Source organism: Poecilia reticulata, chromosome 9, assembly GCF_904066995.2.
Source record: "Poecilia reticulata chromosome 9, P_reticulata-male-v2, whole genome shotgun sequence".
Taxonomy (NCBI): Eukaryota; Metazoa; Chordata; class Actinopteri; order Cyprinodontiformes; family Poeciliidae; genus Poecilia; species Poecilia reticulata.
The window spans coordinates 4931484-4954629 of NC_088838.1; the positions used below are offsets into that span (position 1 = coordinate 4931484).

Sequence of the window (23146 nt, forward strand, 5' to 3'; positions counted from 1 at the left end):
CTTTGGCAAAAAAAGTGATAAAGAACTAAGTAATGTTTTTAAGAAGATTTTAGACATTTTCACTATCCCAGGTGCCCACATCCTTGTAAATCTGGCCCTGCGTATTATCACTGGCAAACCCAAAGAAACACAACAGCCAGCAGCATAAATTTACTGGCCATCCAAGCCGGATATATGTATAATATTTGTCACTAATATGAATCTATGAGAAGAATGCACATTTATCTTTGACTCATTGCTGGTTCTGCTCAGCCCCCTCCTCTCATCCCTCTCTAAATATCACAACAGCATAAGAAAACTCATCAGATTCTATTCTGGCCCTTGGTTTGGGGGTTTTCTGCCACAAGAGTTTTAGTGGGGCCCCTGGTGAGTAAATGAGTTTGCAGCTGCTACTAGTGCACCAATATATCATTTACCATCACACAATTTAGTTTCCAGGATTCCCGACAGTAATATAAAACAAACATACGTAAAATGTGTTGCCAATTTTTTTCACTCCCGCTAAAACAGGTACGTCGTAATATTGCTAACTTTTGAATACGACAAATTCATGTTAGGTTTTCCTGAAGGTGAGATTTGTTTTTAATCAACCAAATAGTCGGTTAATAATTTATCCCTTCATTTGACATGCATGCCTAAATAGGACTGGATTCCCTTAAGAATTTTAAGTGATTCATATCTTCATTTCAAAATTTTACAATTCATTTTGGAGGATAAAAGTAATTAAAAGTATTTTCATTTCATGGCAGAATGTTTATGTCCCCGTTTCAATCTTGAAAACATATTCAGATACAAATGTAACTCTTTGAATAAAAAGGTAGTAGAAATAATTAACCATTTATTATAGTCACTGTCAGGCAAAAACATATATCAAAGAATGTTAAACGTTCCATTTCAAACTACATATAAAATATATATTTTTTTTATTTTAAGCAGCCTTTTTGTGTTGTAGGTCACAATTTCTAAGAAGTTGAGATGAAAATTAAAGGACATAAATTTCCTCAGAATGTAACAGCCTTAAATCTACATCCACGATCACTTGAAAGCCGTTTTGATGCTTTAATGTTACATTAATTTTAGAATCTTGCCAAATATATTCTAACAACCTGTCCCTACTTCACCGACTGATAGATGCAGACCTCTGAGCCTTAACTTAATATTTATACAATTAATCAAATCAATGCCTCAGTGAACCATGGTTCTGAGTGTATTTAATATGCCACAGAAAGAAAGAAAAAAGTGTATCCAAACAACAGCAAGTAGGATACACATTTTTTTCCCCCAAACAAGAACAAAAATCTCTCATTCTCATTCGAACAAAGTGTAAAGTTTGTCCAAAAGCTACAGGTGGTTTCTCTCTCCATGCAATAGTGACTCACCTTTGATAAGCCGTTCTGTGGTGGACTGCTTCTCCTTGTCTTTGTCTTTATCCTTCCCTGACATCTCTGCTTCGGCTGGGGGCTGCCTTCCTTCAGCGGGGAGAGAGCTTCAGTTCTGGATCCAGCTATCCAGCGGAGAGGCTAGCGCATAAGTCCGCCCGTCCAGACTTTCGGCTGGGTCAGCGGTGCCACTTTAATGTTCGCGGTTCCACCTCCAGCTCCCTTCGTCTGCTGCTGTAATTTACCAATAGCCAGACTAGTTTACAATATTAACGTTAGCGAATAATTAAAGCTTAAAGTAGTGGCTCTTGACACAATTCTGGAGATGGAATGACCTAAAAACAACAATGAATACGCACGAGGAACATTGGAGGTGCAGTAATTGACAAGCTCGAGCAACGAATATGTTCCCCAGAGGAAGCAGGTAATCCGATTTAGTTACTCTTTTCCAGCTAGTTAGCCAGCTAATATCTTAACGCCTTGGCAAGTCAGCGGACAAGCAGAAAGAGCAACGAAGGACCGGCGGCTCATTTTGTACCCGCCCGTCGTGATTTGCAGGGAAAAAAAATAAAAAAGCAAAGTAACAGCAGGAACTAGAGACGCCTTTATTTTAGTGTGCACACACACACACATTTAAAAAAAAAAAAAAAAAAAAAAAAAAAAAAAAAAAACCTGGCGCGGCACGACTCCCTCCTAGATGCAGGCAGCGTCTTGATAGCGCGTCCTCCTCCTCCTCGGATTAAATTCTAATCTGACAGGGAGTGAGGAGCAGCCCAGGGGCGGATTTCATCCAACATGGTGGAGGCCAGCCGATGTGACGGGACTATGGAAACGTAACACGTGGGGTTAGGGGTGCGTTCAACAAAACAAACTCTGTCTTTTTAGAAAAGAAAAACAAAAAAAGGAATCTGAATACATGAAGACTGAAGAGGTATAGCAAACATTTATATTCTACTGCAGCCGCAGTGTTTATGTTAGGGAATAAAGGGTGCGAGTATTTTTGGACATGTTGCTTAACATTCTCCACATAATCTAGAAATGTTTCCCTTTCAGAGACAGAATAGAATAGAATGTATGGGCATCAAGTTAAAACTGCACTATGTGACTTTTATTTTTATTTTTTGTGTTTTTTTTTAAACATATTTGTTAAATCTGTCAGTATCTGATGACAGTATGGGACAGATAATCTGTGAAAAATAATTGTGCTCCTCTGCCTCCTCCTTGTGGTCCTACTGCCATCTGCAGAAATACCCTGCTAGATCAGACATAACCAATCAAGAGTTAGGAGGAGGGTCTTAGCCCTGCCAATAATGCCTCTGAATGCTGCTCATACCCTTCCCCCTTCTACAGCTATTGTTTGCTACAGCAGAGCCCGTTGTGAATGCTAACTCTAGCTAACATGGCCACCGATAATGCCGACTAAACATTTTTTGTAACAGTAAATTGTTCCTCCTCTACACTGAGCAGAGTGTACAGGAGCTGATTGACAGCACTAATACATTCCTCCTGGTTCTGATTGGTTGTTTCTGACTGGGCGTTCCTCCCAGAGAAATGGTCAGTTTCACATATCTCTTTATTCTGCACACGGCCTGGAGTCATATTTGGTCCAAGTCGTTTATTTTAAAAAGCAATCCTACCAAATACTAAGACAATGTATTTATATTGATGTAAATACATTTTCTTAGAGCCTTCTTATACAATACTACACAGACTTATATTTTCTAAAGGTAGCAACAGATTAAATCACTATCAAAATATATAATTTGTTGTACATTTAGATTATTTTCTTAACTGTGTTTTCATAGTTAATTTTTAGTTTATACACATTTGTAAACATTTTAATTGTTTTGCTTGTATGCAAAGGAAAGTCTTTAATTTCTTTTCTTTTTAAGCCATCTACTTCTAAAGCTTGATTATTCAAAGTTGCTATAAAAAGCACAGACGTTTATATTCTATAAGTTTTTCAGCTTTATTGAAAAGGGACTTGTTTTTATAATGAAGTGTTGCTTAAAGGTCCCCTTTGTGCATGAAGGTGATATATTTTAAACGGAGGCGACAAACGTTCAGACAAAAATCCAAGCTTTGAAAAATACTATTTCAGAGTGCGAGGCTGTATTTTAAAATAGACCACTAGGGGGCTCCCGTTTCCATTTTAGAAACCGCCACCTTTTACAGAAAACAGATGATGGAAAACGAGATTACAGCATTCTTTTTGTTTTGATGTTTCCTGCTGCATAATGGTTCCTAAAACTCTTAAGCCTGCGTTTCTATACGCCACACAGTTGGTAGGGAGTCTTTGCAAAAAGTCGTTCGAGTCTCATTAATGAAGCTTACTTTGCTACAGAGGAGCCTGATCTGCTGCACAGGTTGGGAACTGTTGGACTGGAGCTCCTGTCACTAAAAAAAGTCATCATTAAGTCACAAGTCATCCAGAATTGCTCAAAAAAATACTGAGGGAAAAACTGATAGAAAAAAATCTGATTTATTGAACTCAAAAATAGCATTAAATTCCACTTAAACATTCATTAAAAGTAAATAACTACATTACACTGAAATTATCACCAAGCACATTTAAAACCACCCACTGATGCAAAGGACCTGTTCAAAGAAAAAGAGCAGCAAATATTTAAAAGGAGTCATCCAAACAAAAACATCCTATGCAGAAAAAAAAAAAGTTTTTTAATCCTCGTGTTTTCAAATTTCTTAATTTTTACCAAATTCAAATTTTCAAGGCCTGTTATTTTATCGATACAAGTTAAATAAATAAAAAAAGACAAAAATCACATGCAAATAAATGTGGCTTCACTTCAGACAATGGAAGACAAGTACTAGCACCGCTTGGCACTTAGCCTGGGAAGCTGTCCCTTGTCTTTTTGGCATGTTTTAAAGGAATAGTTTGGAATTTTTGAAGTTTAGTTGTGGTAGCAGTCTAACTCTTGTTTCATCTTCACTTACTGTAAATCAAACAGAAGCAAATTAACATCTGAAATGTCCTCCAGTCTAAGAAACACTGCAACTATTGGTCCTAACAGTGAAGGGGTGTCCCGATCCGATATCGATATCGGTTCCATATCAGGATCAGATTATATCAGCCTGCATCTAAAATCTCTGATATAAAACCTCTGCTCCAGCACTGCGCTCCAGCATTTAGTCCGGCCCAGCATTTCTATCTAGCACCGCTCGTATCCCTCACCCAGACCCATTGGTTAATAATAATTGTTCTTATACAGATTGTTTTTTACTTTCTCCCCACCCCCGAGTAATATCACTTTATCAAGCCTCTTCTAATATTTCACTCTACAAAATAAGTATTAAAAGTACATACAAGTCATACCAATATCGTACTGGGTAAATATCGTATTGGATAATATCTAAAGCCTCAATATCGATATCGCATCAGGAAGTGAAAAAGTTGCATCTACCCAACAGAAATGAGTGTAAAAATGAACAAGAGTTCACTTAAGTCACTATGTTTTGGCTAACCAAGATATTAGACGCCAATAACCTTTAAACCAAAACTCGCTTCCAAAATCTCAAACCATTCCTTTAAGTATTGTTTTTCTGCTACTGGGGAGGTTCTCAGACTTAAAGACTTTCCTTAAATGTACTGGTAGAGGGAGAAAAAAAAAATGAAGGTACAGTAGCAGGTGCCAATCTCAAGAGCGGGGTAGGAGGATGGTTCTAACGTTTACAGCTGAGCGTAGATACGTAAAGTAATCAGCACAATGTCACTTTCAAGTGTAGGCACTCATGGCTCGTCAACAGTGCACAGCGAACAGCAGTCGGGTTGGTGGGGAAAAAATAATAATAGTTTCAGCAGAAATGAGAATTTCTCCCAAAGCCAGGTTGCTCTTCTTAAGGTCTTCTGGCTGTTGCATGATTACAAAAAGAGTGTTAAAGCCTCACAAACAAGATATGCTGGGAACAATGGAAGATAACTACTCTAAATGCTTCACTTACAAAAAACAAAACAAAAAAAACAAAGGCAAACGGGAAGTCTTTGGTGCTCAGTGTCCAAAGAACCGTTGGCATCGTTTCCCCATTGAGTTCCTACTGACGGCAGTAAAACAAAAGCAGACATCATAGATGGAGTGTTGTAGTACAACAGGAGCCCGTAAGGTACAGCATACTCCTGCAGCGTATTGTATGGCTGTTCAGAAGTCCTTCACTTTCAGCCGCTGGTCCCCATTTGGCCCTCACCCGCCCGGAAACGGACCAGGCAGGAGGCCAGACTCTCTAGATTCATCCACAAATTGGAGAAACCCGACCTAATCCCTCCTTTACATGTTAATCAGTATATCCTGACTATTATTATCATAACTCCATTAGTCTTAACTCTACAGATGATGCTCAAATTTAAATATTCCTAGGTACCTTTTTTTCATATTTTAAAAGAAAAAGAAAAAAAATCACAGCATAGATGCAGTTTTTGCCTGAATATATTCTGGAAAATTATTATTTTCATGAAAACTGCACAGTAATCTGGGTCTCTCATGGCTTGCATATACAGGTAAATTAGCATGCTGTGATGGAGATGATGAGTTTTAAACAATTTTCTGAAAAAAAAGGTTTAGTGTTCCATAAACGGAACATGTTTGTAGGAGGGGGTGGAGCACTGGAGACACAGAGCGCTGATCATCAAGTCTCGGCTTATCGACTGCAAGGCTGATGTTGATCGGCTCCCTTTTCTCTGCAGAGAGAGACCTGAGATGGTCCCAACAGTTCTTTTTTTTTTTGTTTCTTAACTTTCGATGGGAGTGCTGCTGATGAGAGCGAGTAGTAATCCACAGAGATTATAGGAGATATGCCTTATATGAACACACCCAGACCAATCCATGTGCATCTTCCTTTCTGGTGTTGAGATTGGGGCGTAATCCGAGAAGGCAGATGAGATAAGAAACATTGTTCTCTGAAGGAGTTCCAGTTGTTAAATGTTTGTAATAAACACTAGAACCTCTAAAGGGATGTTTTTTTTTTCTTTTTAATTTGAGTTTATTGAATGATGAACCCAGGCTGCGGGGCCAAGCGAGGTGGGGGCCTCTGAGGCAGAGCAGGAGGGTACTGAGAGATATAGGGGCTGGGATATCCGGTAGAGACGCTGGGGAAGGGCTGCCCTGTTCTGGGAGGGATGGGTGGGTACTGCGACGGCGGGCAGAAGAAAGGAGACGGGGGGGCAGCAGTTGGAGTTGGGCTTAGAACAGGAGGGGGCTGGAATGGAGGGGCGGGAGGTTTCCTTCTGGGCTGGGCAACCGGAGAGGAGTTGCTGCCGTTGCCGTCGGCGAGGAGGGACGACACGGCGGGTATGTCCTGAGGTCGGGAGGAGGGCGCGGCAGCAGCCTGTGGGAGGAGGTGCTGGCCCTTCTGCACCATCTCCTGCAGCTTCTCAATCTTCACTCGTCTCAGGTGGGCCAGCTTCCTCTTGTTCTGGTAGGAATCGACAAAGGCGTCCAGGGTCATGTCACCGTCCAGGAAAGAGTCAGCCATGTTCTGCAGACACAAATGGTAAATTAACTCTACTTGTATAGAGCTTTTCCAGTCATTCTAACCACCCAAAACACTTCACACATTCACCCATTCAAAGTCACAAATGCATTTACACACCGATAAATTGGTAGGCGACTTAGGGTTAAGTGCCTAAGTGATGACCTCAAACAACACTTAAAAAACCTGGTTTTCAAAACAACCAATCTGCTAACAGTGACAACAAAAGGATAGATTTCCTTTAATGATTTAAAACAAATAAAAGCAGGATAGTTTCAGTAAGTTAAAAAACAGCCGATTTCATACATGGCAAAGCTGGAGCACTTTTTAAAAATGGTAATAATACAGTAACATCCTGCTGAAATGACAACTGAGTTAATGTACACTTACAGTTCTCTGCCACTAGGTGGCTGTTTGTTTTTATGCCCCTCAAACTGTAAACTTTTAGAAACTAGCAACCTAATTGTCAACCACACTCCAAAGACTTTAGTCCATAGCAGATGACATGCACACTGCAAAAACACAAAATCTTAAGTGTTTTGGGTCTTGTTGCTAGTCCAAATACCTTGGTAAACTTGAAAGGAGAGAAAAAGTGATTTTTCATCATGAAATAGGAGCTACTTTTAAGTCAATAATTCCATAATATTTATTAAAAAGTACTAGTTCCACTGGCAGAATATTTTGCTTGTAACATGGGAAATGTCTTGCTATAAATTAAATTATCTGATGATGGAACTAGTACTTTTTCATCTATACAAAGGAATTGACTTGAAACGTTCTTATATCTTGCTGAAATGTTACTTGCAAGTTTGTCTTATTTCAAGTGTACTATGTTTGTATTAGTAAGTATGCAAAAATTACTCGAGTAGTGGGTTGAAATTCTCAACTGTTAACGAAAGCACAATTCACATTTCCAAGTAGTCAACTTCACAGCAGCGGGGGTTTTGAAAAGGAACTGTAGAAGTGTTACTGCAGCAGACTAAAGTGTGATTCTTGAGTTAGTAAAGTTTCACTGCTGCCCATCAAGGCTCTTAGATTTGAACAATGAAAATGTTCAAGACAGAGAAAAGAGAAACGAGCAGAGAGGAATGTATATGAATCACTGACTCGGGATGGATGAGGTCATCCATGGAGGGAGCAGAATGCTTACCTCTGTCTCTTCTTCTATTTTGGCTCCCTCTGCCTGCAGCAAGGCCAGCAGAATGTCCAGGGAGGTGGCTCCTGACTTGTGGTCTGTTAAGTGAGAGAGAAAAAAAAAACACATAATTATTAGGATTATGGGGAGGAGCAAAAAGAGCAAATTACTACAATCAGTCACATGTTTAACTAACTAATACCAAAATACTTACTGCAGTCAGTATCTTTTATAAACCGTTAGGGGGTTTTTTTTGTTGCATTTTTTTTTTTTTTTTTACACATTTGTTAAAACTGTCACCATGTCCCGACAGTATGATACTATTCTGTGAGTAGGAAAAAAGCTCCTCTGCCTTCTCCCTACAGTACTATTGCCATCTGCATATACACAAGGTTGATCGACAGCGCTAAGTCCCTCCTTCCGTCTCTGATTAGTTGTTTCTGACCGAGTGGGGGGTTTCTGCAGATTGCAGTAGAACCATACGGAGAAGGTATAGGAGCTGGATTTTTTCACAGATTGTCTCCTGTTATACTGTCAGGACACAGTGATAGTTTTAACAAATGTGTAAAAAATTGTTTATTAAAGTTGCATAACAATTTTAATGAACGCTTGATGGGTTTTATTGTGATAACGTGTTTAGCGGGAGTGAAACCAAGTCATGTTTTGCAGTTTTTTTCAACCAAGTCTAAAGTGAAGTCACAATGGATCAAAGTTGAGTCAAAAGTCAAGGCATGCGAACCCTGAGTCGAGTCCAAGTCCTAAGCTTTTAGTCTGCTGTCTGAAATAAGTCTATTGACAAAATTTCACTTAATGACAAAATTATTTGGAGATTTATTAATTCTTTTTTAAAATGTGTTTGCCAGAACAATGACACAAAAGGAACAGAACTTGAGAAAAAAAAAATTATAAAAAGTTTCTATACAAAACAAATCATCTCCATGTTAATCAAGTCACTGGCGTGAAAAATCAAATAAAGTCTTTTTTTGTGTGTAATTTTAATCAAGTGTGAAGGTCATTAAATTTGTTCCTGGAATCTGACTCGATTCCAGGTCCAATAACTCTAGTCCACACCTTTAGTAAACATCCCATTTCAGTCACAGTGTTCTTATTTAGGGTTTGCACATGCCGTACAGCAATTCCACACAGTAGACCAAATATGGTACAATTCCTCATCACCAAGCTGTTTCCAAAACTAAAAAGAAGCGTGTGAATGTTTTTACTTTATAAAATGAATTGGTGTTAACTAATCATGGTCCAGAGACCAGCCAGGCATGATGCCTTCCTGTTCGCTGTGACTTAAAGTCAAGTGAATCTCTGTCGGTGTCACAGTTGTCTCATTTCTGAAAACAGGACTGCAAGTCAAAACTAGATTCAATACACACACACACACACACACACAAATGAGGCAGTAATAACTAGTGATCTCCACAGCAGAGCAGTGAACTTGCAGACATTCCAACAAGTCTTGACTGAGCCTCGCTACAGTGGATCTCTAATTACAAAGTAGGCTCTAGTCAAACCTGATATGCTATTCTGGCAGTTCAGGCCTGCAAACCGAGTCACAAAGATGTAGTCTGATCCATTTGTGCACTAGAGCCAGACTAAGCTTGATTTTGTTAATAACATTGAATATTTGTAATAAGAGCTGCATCATATATTATGCCACAAATATTGATGTGAACATTATTTTCATAAAACTGACTCAGACTTTTGAATGCAGAAGAGGACACATTTTTCAGATGAGGCTGAACTACTGTCAAATTGTAATATATTTCTTTTGCTCTCAACTAGAAAACAAAAAAGATACAACCAAGAAGACTTGGTGCTGGTAATGTTACAATGACAAAAATAAAACAAATCCAAATTACAATTATAAACCGATTTTGTGTTGATCCGTCCAATTAAATACTCTGTGGAGTTTGTGGTTGTAAATAGGCCTGTCAACTGTCCCAGAAATGACTGTTATAAATGATAAAATAGTTGTTTGGAGACCATTTTCAAGTAATATATTGATAGCGGCAAGTTTGGCCTCTCAAAGACCAATAAAATAAAATTTTTGTAAAGAACACGCCACAGAACCGGGAGACATTTTAAAAACATGCAAAAATAAAACACAATAACCAAAACAATAAATGGAAATGGAAATAAAAGCCATTTACAACCGAATCCATAAGTAAAATGTTATGTTTAGCCAGTTGGACAGAGCCTCACAGTAACAGACACAGTAACACTGGACACAAATAACGTTACCCAAAATACTAAAGGTCACAGAGTGCTGGTAATAAAGAGAGGAAAGAAGAAAATTGTCATCACAATAGATGGAAGTGGAGATGTAAGGAGCCATTTAAAAAGACCATGTATTTTCTGTGACATGTCTAGATATGAGGTTGATGGGTGGAGCAAGACAATGCAGTACTGCAAAGTTACTTTATCCTTTTCCCTTTTTAATTCTGACCTGTGTTTATTTTGACACGTTGGATTTGGAAAATGGACATAAAGAATCATTAATAAGGCAAAGATCTGGAGAATGTGCATCAAAAACTTCTGTTTTTTGGCTAGCATAAAATGTCAACTCTAAAAAGTTAGCTAAAATGTTTTGCGGTGCCTGTCCTCTCACCACAGTGTGATGTCCCCTCTGCAACCAATATAACTAATCAAATAAAGCAGGAAGACTTCTTATATCTGCCTTTTCTTGTATCTAAAACAGAAAAAAAGGCCTTTTAAGGTTGATGCTTTACAAAATGTAAAGACTAAAAATTGGCCACAAAATTCCAATTTCTGTATCACTAGTGCAAACAAAGCTAAATATTACAAATGAAGTTTTTTCAGCTTTTCAATGTCTAATTTTTGGGGATTTCTAACATTTGTGAAAGTATTTTAATGTTTTTTTTTATTTTTTACCAATAAAGCCAATCAAAATATATTCATTACAAAGTTTACATTAGATTAAAAAGTAATTAATTTATTCTAAAGTCTACCTTTCATTTTTGAATATAACAGCAGCAAGGTGAAAAACCAAAACTTAAGGATCATTTAAGGAGTATTGTAGTCATTCTGCTAAATCAACACATTCGTCTTTGGATCCATGTAAAAACTGTCAGAATCAGAATTCCTTTTAATGTCACTATGCAAAGAAGAACACCACAATTAAAAAAAAAATAGAAACTCTCAAATAGAGTGCAAATAAATAAAAACATACATCTATTTCAATAAATATAAAAATATAGTAGAAATACTAAAAAATTATGTTCAGGGTTTGGATGAATTTGCGGCATTCAGGTCAACAACATCTCTTGTAGAAATTCTTCTTTAGTCCTCTCTCCTTTTAAGTGTTTTTGCACTTTCAGGCAAACAATATAAATATGAAATTGTCCTTAATGTTTTTCCTGGTGAAATAAAAAGTTCAACTAGCCAACCAATTAAACCCTTCCCATTCAAACAGGAATTTTGTGTGTTACATAAGCTCCCAGCTGCATGCACAAAGCATGCCAAGAGGTGTCACTACAGCTTAGCAAATTTATGAATTTAAGAAAAAGGCACAAATCATAAAGTACTGATCAAGTGCTCCAAAACAAACAAACAAAAAAATGGTGGCATCCTCCTCAGACACAATCTACAGGAAGCAAGCCTGTTTTCTGAACTGAAATGACACAGTGGAGGACTGTGCGTATTCAATCTGGCTGAACCGAGTTCTGTTTATTTCTAAATATAGAAATAACATGGTGTCAAACCTGTTAAAGACAAACAATGAAGTAGCGGCATAGCTGAATGTGTCACCCGCAGGTTAATGAGCCTGCAGAACTGGCTCGCACAGTGACTTAGCAAGATCACAAGACCAGTGGTGGAAAATAGAAGAGAAGCCGAGCGTTACTCATTAACTTCACGTTAAAGCAGGAGCACAACCAGCCGTGTGCTGTGTTACGAGAAAACACAAACTGCTTACTGGTTGGCTTTCAAATATGAGGAACGAAACAGTTTTTTAAAGAAGGAATCAAGAAGCAACACAGACTTCGACTCATACCTATGAACTGTCACCGTCAAGAACTCCATGCTTTCTTCATACAGGTTGAAGCTTTTAAGAGGCAGCCATCATTCCTTTATTGTCCAGAGAACAAACCTTTGTCTGAACAAAGAAAAAAAAAAAAAAAGAAAAAAAGTCTAGCTCGGAGATTACAAAAGGGACATTTTCGACGTGACTCCACATTAAACGGAGTTTTTGGTTCAACTCAGAAGTCTCCCACTCCCTTTCTCCACTCTTTCAAGTCTCCAGCCTGGCAGTCCCTCCATCCCCCCACAAAGCCTGCCTGGGAGGACAATGATACACTTAGGGGAATGCTACAGGACACTGAAGGGTGGAAAGGTCTTTGACAGCAGGACAGAAAGAGGCGAGGCTAAATGCCCGACTGTATGCAAACAGCAACACAACCGGCTACTGTACGCTGGACGCTTTTCTGGGTCAAACAGCTACTTTCCTTCAGCTCTATCCACATCTGCTCGACAGCAAATCCACAACTAGGACGGCTATTGCCCAGCAGGCGGTGGGTGGGAGGGAGGGGGAAGGGCAGAGGGACAGTGGGTAACCTACATTTTATGAAAGCCATCACTTGCCGTCATCTGACAGAAACAGTGCTGCATTAGTCTATTAAACATGCAGACCACCAGTTTTGAGAGATAATAATAAAGAAATGCTCGAGACTTAAAATGGCCGTCACATTTAGACATGCAAACTAGAAATCATATTACAGACTTCAGTAAGGTTTCAAAAGGTGGGATGGCTTAAAGCTGAAGAATGCAACTTTTATCAAAAATATGAATGTTTTTTTACATATTTTCTGAAACTGTCACCATGTTGTGACAGTCTGGTATGAGACAGAATCTGCAAATAAAAACAACATAAAAAAAAATCAAGTTCTGCCTTCTCCCATTGCCAACTAGAAACAACCAATCAGAGCCAGGAGGCGGTTCTTAGCGCTGCCAATCATGTTCATGTGCTGCTTGCTCTCTGCAGCTCCTCCCCATCAACAGAGCCTGTTGTGAATGCTAAGGTTAGCTAGCATCGCTGCCGATGGACAGATAAATGGTTTTCATGCTACAGTGAGTTACTTCTCCACGATTAGCACATTTATCAGCACGTACACAAGGTTGATTGACAGCGCTAAAACCCTCCTCCTGGCTCTGATTGGTTGTTTTTGACTGGGAACGGTGTATTTTGTCAGAAGGCAATAAGCAGCACTGGGAGAAGACAACATGTTGAACTGACAGTGACAGTTTCAACAAATATGAAAGAAAATTAAAATAACTTATACAAGCTGCATACTGCAGCTTTAAAGGAGATGAGATCCAGACTAGCAGTGAATAACAGAGATGGTATTTAAAGACAGCTACCTGGCAACCAGACTGTAAACAAGGTCACAAGTAACATCACCGCATCTTCTTCACCTACAAGGAAGTGCTAAGATGAGATAAAAAAAAAGCTGAGTGAGTTGCAGGAGCTTGTTTTGGTGCCACTGTGGATCTCTGAATGAGATCGACCAGAACTCACTTTGAGTTATGTGGCTGCAGGAGGCTTTTATAGGAAATGAGGGAACTGGTTAAACAGGTTCTGACTTATGCGTAATGTCAACATAATAAATTCAAAGAGGTTAAAAAAAAAAAAAGAACTGAAGTGCTTCTAGGTTCACCTACAGTTTTGGAAAAGTTCCCTTTTAAAGAACAACTGAAGATGATGTCATGCCAACACGTCTTACTGAACCAGTGAACACATCGTCTTTAAATGAGTAATTAGAGAACATGGGAAAAGAATACCGATTTTAATTGGCCGATTCTTTAATCATATGTTGCCCTAGCAAGAAAAACCTGAAACTTTCATGATCAGTTTTTTAACAACTGGTTAATAACGGTGGTAATATTTTTAGCTTCATTCCTACTTCCCTGACATGTCACTGCAGTTTTAAGGTACTAACTAAATGAGTGAAGCCAACAGACATGACAGAAGTTTGCCATTCACTCTGCTGGCTTAGAGGTCTTTGTGTGTGTAAATGAATTATACCTGAAATTGAATTTAATTCTGATGTCAGTGTCTCCTAATAAATAAATATTATAAATATAAGCGAAACCAGTGGAAATTAGTCAAAAAAGTTGCCTTTGACCAGAAATATCTGGGTTTATAGCTTCATCAGCCTGTTTCCTGTTTGGTTAATGGACTGTAAGAAAACATAACATTGCCTGAAAACAGTACACTAGTGTGGAAGTAGTTATTGTGGGAAGAATCTATGGCTGCGCTTTTATTGTCCTTAAGACTGCGAAAATTAGAGGCATGAAAATGTATTTGCTTAATGGAAACACACCAATTTTTGGGGAAAAAAAAAAGTCTAATTTTTTTAAATTGAAAGTTTTTGAGGAAGGATGAGGTGGTTTTTCAGCTGCATCAAAATCCGTGTATTTCACAAAACTGCAAAGGAAACACTTTTCACAACACACAAGTCACATGATCAACAACTGGATGTTTCTACTGATGGAAATGACAAGCAAGATAACAGGAAGTGGCAGGAGGATGTTCGTATAGTGTGTTTTTTAATGACTTATCGCGTGAACAAACTTATTCACGTACAATTCTTAATTTAGTTTCTTATTTAATGGAAACACTGCAATTACAAAACTGTGGGAGTTTTTGACATTGGCGGAATACTGGCGACGTTTTGCACACATTTGTAATGAAAACACAGCTAATGCTAGCCATTTCCAGTGTCACTAAGGAGTGTAAGACGGAATACAGAGGAAGCCCATTTAAGATAAAACCGTTTCCTTCATCAACAAGTTGGGACATGTCTGTGATTCATTGGGGCTGGGATAGAGCATGAGGCATTAGAAAATAATATAACACAAAAACTAAACGGCGTACAGCAGGGTTGTTTTATTTGACCTTTTTGAAGTTCACAATATTTCTCTGAATAGAACTTGCTGGAGTTTGAAATGTTAGCCAATTTTTATAAATATCAGAGTTAAGATAAGGATAAACATTCTCTAGAATACAAACTCAAAGTCTGCAAGCCAAATCCGACACACCATAGCTATTAGAAATAGAAATATAAGCCAACAGTTAAATATTTTATCAGTTAAATCAACTCACTTTTTAGTACTTCAATTATGCATAATTACATGTTGATGTTTAGTAATGGTAGGTCCACAGACTAATAGCATAGGCTGCTATAGTTAGTTATAGTTGCTATAGTTCCTTTTTAAAAATATCAGTAAAACTCGGTTTCACAGCAACTCCTCATCGTTCCTGCTCCAAACATAAAGAAGGACCACTCAGATCAGGAAGGCCATGAAAAGGAAAAACATTTAAATGCTGTTTCATAACCTCTTATAATATTGTAGTTCTTAAACAGAAAATATGTTGCAGCTATAAAATTTATCATCAGACAACATTTTGACCAGTGCGTTTCTAAAAGCAGCCACAGCTAAACCTTTCTTCAAACGTCATCAGATAACACGCTCACACCCAGATAAAACATCTACTTTTTAATTTTAATGGTTGAGGGAAAAGGTTGGCATGCTTTAAGATAAGCACTCTGGCCGTTTTTATTAACAGTTTTCAAAAGTGGTGGAAGTGGGTCAAGTAGTAGATTAACAAAAAGCAGAAAACTTTTCACCACAGCACAAGCTTTGAGTTTTATGATTAGAAAATCCAGCTGGCAAACACTGGTTGATTTAGCTCCTGATACCATAGATTCCAATCCACATTTAAACAAATAAACATCAAACTTTACTTAAAATAACTGGTTAAGCACTTAGAAAACCAAGTGTAAATCTCTCTAAACTGCAGTTGAAGGTTATTGCTGTAAGGTAGGAAAAGTTTTTTTTCTTTCAAATGAACATTGATCTAATAGCCCCGATAAACCCTGAGGATTAGAACAGACTCCATCGTGTTTCTAAACCCAGCCCATGACACTAAATGGACAAGGGAGATGGGAATAAAAGCTAAAGCCATGCTGCTTTAATGCATCGTTAAAGTATCCGTTTCCTATGACTTCATTTGTGAGTGTTCAAATGTCTAAAGAAGAGAGTAGCTTTAAAAATTCAAGTCCCCGGTATAAAACCAATCAATAAAGAATGGTTCCCAGTATTTTCTGCGCACGCAGCTACAATACCTAGCTTGGACTTGCGGAACTGATAGGACTCAAAGCTCTCCTGAAGGCAGCTGTAGCTCTTGGTGAGCTGCTCCTTCTTGTGCTCCAGCTGGGGCTGCAGGGTCAGGTTCTGTTCGGCCAGGGTTCGGTTATTGGCCAGGGTCTTCTCCTTGTTCTGCTGGACCTCCTGCACCTGCAACAGACACCAAACACATCAGACGATTACCTGGATACACAGGTGACTGATGCCGTTTGGCATCGACTAATACTGGCCTCACACATGCTGAAACCCCCAAAACGAGAATGAATGAAGCAACCTGAACGTTTCTTTTCTTTTTCCTACTAAAGGAGAACAAGTAGGCCTGTCACAATAACAAATTTTGCTGGACAATAAATTGTCCCAGAAATGATTGTGGTAAATGATGATAGTCACTTTGAGATCATTTTCAACAAATATGAAGATAATGGCATAATAATGGAAGTTTGCCTTCTCAAAAACCAATAAACTTTAATTTTGTACAGAACACAGTCCAAAATAAAAACGCACCCAAACAAAAAGGCATTGAACGATCATACATGCACAACCAAAACCATAAATAAAACTGTTTATAAAGGCTTTAAAAATAAAATTGCCTTTCAAAAAGTATTGATAATCAGAATTTTAATTTATCATGCGATAATTGATTAGGAACAGAAAGCATTTCTTGTCAAATTAAGAGCACATCTTTAACAAATTACTGTCTTAATAAATAGTCATTGGTATCCAAAAATGATGATTGCGAAACATGCACACAAAAAAATTTCAAAATACAGTTTGCTCTTTTGAGTTAGGTTTATACTTCCATTGATCTATACTTGATTTACCGCAGAAGTCAGTTGTGTGTTTTTTTTTATTTGACTGCTTCAAGTTGAGACTAAAATCTTTTGCAGTATTTCTAATCATTTAATGCTGTATCTGTAATATCTATTACAATGCATGAAATGTACAGTTGAATTCTTTATTTCTTTTGCAATCCCCGTTCACACACATTCTGTATTTTATTTTATTTTTTTAATTAAATAAACCCTGACAGCATGTTTTACCAGTTCAAAATCTGAAAACGTTTCTTTTTTTTTTTAAGAAAGTCATGAGTGGTGCAGAAAAGTTGTTTACCCTTCAGAGAGGCAATATTCTTTCAGACAGTTCCACTTATCTTCCACAACTTCCCAGAAATTCATATCCAATAATTTCTCATGACAACCCTCAAATAGAAATCAAGTAGATGTATTTATTAGTGTGTTAAAAACAATAATTTAACATTGATAAAAATATACTAGCTCCACTAGCAGATCATCTCACCCACAATATGGGAAAATGTCTTGTTATAAGTGAAATAATTTGCCAATGGAACAAGAGATTTTTTTTTCACTTTAATAAAGTTTTTTATATTTATATTTGTGCACATTTGTAATGGAATGGCAGCTAGTGCAACACTTCCACAGGGTCAAGGGTATCAAAGACAGAACTACAATGAAAACAGTTTCAGGGTCGATGCTTTTCAACGTCTTTATTGTTATGACTCGTATGAAATTCCCAACTAAATCACAATGTATAGCACCCTGCCTCCTGAATGGCACCTACACTCTGATGAAAGTTCTCCAGAAAGTCATATTCCGTCTTAAAGTGGTGACGAATGGAGCACATTGGTTTAATGAGAATTTAAACTGAAACTATCAAGACAAATTTGGCAAAGCAACGGTAATAACAGATTTTTTTTTTTTTAAACTATCACGCTTTTTATCAAATGACTCATTTCACACATTCACTCAGCTCATCAGATGAACAAATATAACCGGGACTGAGTAGGAAATCTGTTATATAGCGACACCCCGGCCCTTGTGAAGCCTTCCGAGACCGTCATGCAGGAAAAGCAGCTCAAAATGATTTTCTAACTTTACCCCAGCACATCCTGAGGCAACCCCTTCGCTTTCTCGCTGTACAATGAGTGGCAATTAAAAAAAACAAAACAAAAAACAGATCTTTAAGCCATCTGGAGCATTGAGGTTGCTCTGTCTGATTGTTTGCAGGGGGAAATTTTCTGTAAGGTTTCTTACCGTCTATAAAGTAAAACTATTCTGAGCACTTTCCTGTATCGACCACAGAGCTCCACTTGTGAGCGGTTGTGTAAGAGTCTGTTACTGATGTTCAGTGTAACAGGGTGGCACTCAGGCAACAATATGGCAGACAGAAGGGTGGGAACGTTTAAAAACTATCAGCGGCGCAAAAGCAAAACCTCCACAACAGTAAAGTTTACATGCACGGCATTCCTTGATCATACCAAAAAAGAAAAAAATAATAACTTGAGAACAAAACAAATTCATCAGATTATTGTGTGTTTACACGCACCAGGCTTCATACGTTAGTATCGAGCACAGTCATGTCAGTTTACCACTTTCTGAATGACATGAACACAAGTGTGAACATGCCTGCTGTTCGGATAACATTATTTCCGAAAGAACTGAATCCCATCGGATATTCTGATTGGAGCACTGACGTGACATGCTCCGGCAGAAGGTGAAGTCTTAGGGATTCAGCTTCTGCCTATTGATTACACAGCTTAGCTCCATTATCGTTTATTGTGTTTCAGATTAGTCAATCCCAGGGATGTGTTATCCATTTTCAAAAAACGACCCACGCAGCCGTTCCTAGAGCATTCTGGAATAATATTTAGTTTTCAAGATCCTTATTTCCAAACGACACCCACATTTGGTTTCGTCTTCATGCCTTCTGTACGACCACACACTGCCAAATAAAAATGCTTCTGTACAAACTGAACTGAGAAACCAAAATTATGAAGTGTGAAGCCCAAACAAATCAAATTGTCTCAGAAACAAACTAGTTGCCCTAACTTTATGAAAAGTGCAGCTGACCATCTGCAATGTCTCAGAGCTAAACAATGGAATGGAAATCTGCTGTAAACAATCACTACTGAGTTTTATCAGCAGTTCATTATATAATTTAAATAAATGGAAGCGATTAGATGATGGAAAAAGAGTATTATGTTAATATTTGGAGAATATATCGCAAGACTGTGGTGTTTAAGGACAGCCTGGGTGATGTTGTAAAGATTAATACACCTACTTTAACTTGAACTAGAGCAAATAAATGAGGCTGACATTACCAGGTTTTATAGCTTAGTATGTGTCAGCCAGTCAAAGTTCACCTCCAGAAGAAGTGGCACTGTACCTGCAACTTATGCAGTAACAGCAAAGCAGAGTTGCACAAGAACATAAAAAAATAAAGCTACAGTGAAACTAAACAAATTCACAAGATGTCGATTTGCATTATTCAAAGGGGAGCAAATGCTGGAGTCCGAGGATGTTTGAGTTCAGTTTATGAACTCTACTTCCCACCGATCTCAGGTTTCTGTCGTTGCCTTTTGACACCCGGCGTCTTTGTTCTGATCCGGAATACCGGTAAGATACCATCCTGTTCCCGGACAGCTCCACCTTTGACTCAGGCACCTCGCTAATCCTCTTCCATGATCGTATAAACTAACCTGAGTCAACAGGTGATGCGTCACTGCACAGAACAGTTCCCCCCCCTCCTCTTACCCCCCCGCCCTCACCTCACCTGCAACCTGTGGGATGAGGAAAACGAAACTATGGAGACAAACATGTTGGGTGTGGATGTTAAGCAGCAGGAGCGACAGGGGAAAAAAAAATAAAAATAAAAACCGCGTTCACTGGCGTTTCTAAAAGAAGATGCACCATGCTGTGATCCTATAAACTCCATCAGATCTACAAGCAGCTAAAGGAGCGGAAGCATGTTAGCATGTTTTCTGACAGCAAGTCTCCACCCCCCCACCATCACCACCTCCCTACAAAGTAAGATCAAATTAACAGTGCCAGGGAGAAACCCCGAGCTCCATGACAACAGACGAGTCAAATTCCTGTGCCCTGACGATGTGCGTTTGGTGAAGTTTAAGGGGGAAGTGAGTGGGGGAGAGGTTTTGGGGGGCAGACATGTTTAGGCTTCACTGGTAAACCCAACAAGAATTAGAGGCATTGCTGGACTGTTTTGTGAAACACTAGCAGCCTCCCTTCAGGCTGATGGTAAAGCCCAATATGGAATCAAACCATTTAGGAAACCAGACAGAACACTCAGATGCACAAATATGACAAAATTAAACTAAAAATAAATAAACTACTCCTTTTATTACAGTAAATATTTGCCTCAGGGTAGACCTTTCCGGTGGCTCCAGCTGTTAACGGCTTTGTGGATGGAAAAAACAAGGCGAGACTGTTGATACTGGGAAGCCAGGTAGACAATGAATGAGAGCATCTGATTTCAGAGTTGAGATATGAACCAAATAGCTGTGTGTATAAAGAGCCATAATCTGGAGGTGAACGTCGCTAAATAAATACAGGTGCAGGCTCATTTAGAGACAATTAGAAACAACAACAAGGAAAGTATACAGATATTTAAAATATTAAGCCATGCCAATATCAGAAATGCTTCATTAAATAAATACAGGTTGAAATTAATGCAGTCATTATACAACATTTTTAAATATTTCAAACTTTCTTCCATTTCTGTGCAACTGTCCATTTAAATATGGGAAACATATTCATGTAGAGGTTTATGGTTTCAACACTTTTTCTGCTTATTTGGTCTAAAGTTCTTTATACGTAGCTGACAATTTATCACAAACCTCAGCTTTTTCATTTTAGGTAAGGTTTTAGGCAGTTAGGTAATGTTAGCTACTTTTCACTTTAAAATTTTTCATAAATATTGCGATATTCTCAGTTATCACACTGTAAGAATCTCATAAGGTTTTAAGCGCATTGGCTTAAAACCATTTCAGGTTTTAAGGTCATTTAAACCTGATTGGCTGATCAGCACTGCTTACTTCAGGCTAACAGAGCCTATATGAGAGTTAACTACAGACTCTGTAATCTTAACTTTACTCACCATTAGGTCTGTACAATATATTCCAAGTATCTTGTTTTATATTGTTGTATTGATTTAAATATTTAGATTTTGCATTATTTAAAAACATATCTCACTACTAAAAAGTGAGATAAGTATGGTGAACCGCAGCACATGAGCTATACATAGAATATGCGAAACATCTTAAACATAGAAATAAAAATTATTCACTGTTGATATTCATTTCCTGATAAATTCCAGATTGAATTATACATTCCACATTTTTAAACAATTACATATTTATCCAGTTACATTCAAATTATCGCTTGTTGGTATCCGTTTAGTGGATTTTGGCCCTTTGTTTTTGTGTGAACAATAAGCCCTGAGGGGAGTCGACCCTCAGGGTCTGCTTATCGAACAGCAGAAATACATTTTGAGTTTCATTTTTCTTTAAACGGCACTTTAAAGTGAAAAGAGACAGTTGTGTTGTCAGGCCGTACTACAGTTCTGAGCACGCCGCCGATACGGATTAAAGGCTGCTCAGTCGTGTTTTCCCACAGTATCGGTGTACCTGCACACACACAAACAGCCTTTGATTGGCTCATTTGTGTCCGAAGTTAATCACGACGACGTGTAGCTGACACCAATTCGAAGCCATGCTAATCTTTTACCAGTTACCTTGATAAACACGAACTGGCCTGACCATTACTAAGAGAAAAAATATTTCTCATAAACATTACGTAGCTTCTTGGGAAGCTTTGCACAGTGAGAAGAGGGTTGTTTCAGGAAAACAATGAGGCAAACTGTGAATTATCACTGTTAAAACTTAAACAATGCTTCTCTTAGTCAGCACCAAGGGTAACAAATTCGCTACCCTTATTTTTTTTTTCTTAACTCAATAGACCTTTTTACACTAGTTACATATTTATACTTGGACTCAAACTGTAATTTCAAGCTATTTCCGTCACTGTACCGAGCGTATGTTGGAAAAAGGACAACAAAGGCTCGACAGGAAGGAGGAGGAAAAAAAACAGTGACCGAGACAAAAAAAGAATGAAGAGCTAACATTTCGGACTGCAACAACGAGTGGTTTTAACTAACCTCATCCATCTCCTGAACCATTTTTAAGAGTTTTTCGTCGTCCTCTAGAAATTCATTAAGCTGAGTCATCGTGTAGCCGCCGAACTTGGTGGAAAAGCTGGACATTTTGGCTCTTGTGTTTCTTCTCGCCTGTGCTCCCTCTTCTCGCCTCTCTCAGATTGTGACAGCTGACTGCGCTTCCTTAACAGGAAGTAGAGTGTACAGGCCCCGCGATGCCTTCACGTGCGCTCAGAAAAACGAGGAACAACCGGACTGAGAGCAGAGCTTGAAATTTCCCGAGCTGGGAAGGATGAATGAATGGCATTCTGATGTTGTACTTTTAATAATACATTTGAATGTTCTTTTTTTCAGGGTGGAAGGATTACACAACATACATCTTCGATTATTTTTGAAAACCAAAGAATTCGGTAACTTTAAGCATATATTACACACTAATCAAAATAAAAATTAGGCAAACGGCACCACTGAACTCCCGACCACTTTTTGGTAGAAATTCACAAGTCTGCCATTATTTTTGGCTGGATGTTTGACCACTCCTCTTCAAGCCAATCGTCTTATATTTTAGACCGAAAATGTTTTTTAAGTCTGATGGACCTATCAGAGCACCCGTGTGTTTCTGAGTTTCAATAGTCTTTATGTTGGTTTTAGATGAAGTTAATAGATTTGCATTTGTTGGCTAATATTCCAGCCATTACCACAAGCAGTAAAGCTAGCATAATATTGTCGTTTCCAACCCCACCATACAAACAATGTTCTTGTAATTGCGACCAAATTTCTGGATTTTAACATTTTTCAAGAAGCTATGTGGCATGTCTCTGTGGACAGCAGGGAATTTTAGTCAAGTCTTAACTCGTGTGATGGCAAATTCAGTGTAGTGTGTACTTGATGTGCGCGTGAGTGTGGCCTCTACGCACTGTGTGACCTGGGACCACAAGGCGGAGGCGTTGTTTTTAAAAATGAGCCTGAGGACCAGGATCAGTATTGTGAGCTACAGCTAACGTGTAGT

The 23146-nt window shown here is 38.3% G+C and overlaps 2 protein-coding genes across 6 annotated transcripts in view; both read right to left on the reverse strand.

The window, feature by feature from the left end:
* The window catches only part of ppp3cca (protein phosphatase 3, catalytic subunit, gamma isozyme, a), a 34584-nt gene extending 32280 nt beyond the window's left edge, over positions 1-2304 (reverse strand). Inside the window, exons 1-2 of one of the 4 annotated variants that reach the window (XM_081611286.1) lie at positions 1739-2304; positions 1380-1613 (exon numbers count right to left, since the gene is read on the reverse strand). In XM_081611286.1, coding sequence (XP_081467412.1) covers positions 1380-1443 — 64 coding nt within the window. In that variant the 5' untranslated portion in view covers positions 1444-1613; positions 1739-2304. Of the gene's footprint in view, positions 1-1379 lie in introns of all 4 variants that reach the window. The other 3 variants (XM_008417296.3, XM_008417298.3, XM_008417297.3) reach the window with 3 other exon arrangements.
* A 1541-nt stretch (positions 2305-3845) lies between these two features.
* On the reverse strand, positions 3846-22353 carry vps37ba (VPS37B subunit of ESCRT-I a). 2 transcript variants are annotated; one of them, XM_008417293.3, is made up of 4 exons: positions 22141-22353; positions 16149-16320; positions 8011-8093; positions 3846-6866 (listed from the first exon to the last, which is right to left on the reverse strand). In XM_008417293.3, exons 1-4 carry the CDS (start codon positions 22243-22245, stop codon positions 6372-6374), a joined length of 855 nt encoding a protein of 284 aa, XP_008415515.1. In that variant the 5' UTR covers positions 22246-22353; the 3' UTR covers positions 3846-6371. The 2 variants fall into 2 exon arrangements, with proteins under 2 accessions (XP_008415515.1, XP_008415516.1); XM_008417294.3 differs by lacking the exon at positions 22141-22353 and adding an exon at positions 21082-21230.
* Positions 22354-23146: the final 793 nt, after the last annotated feature.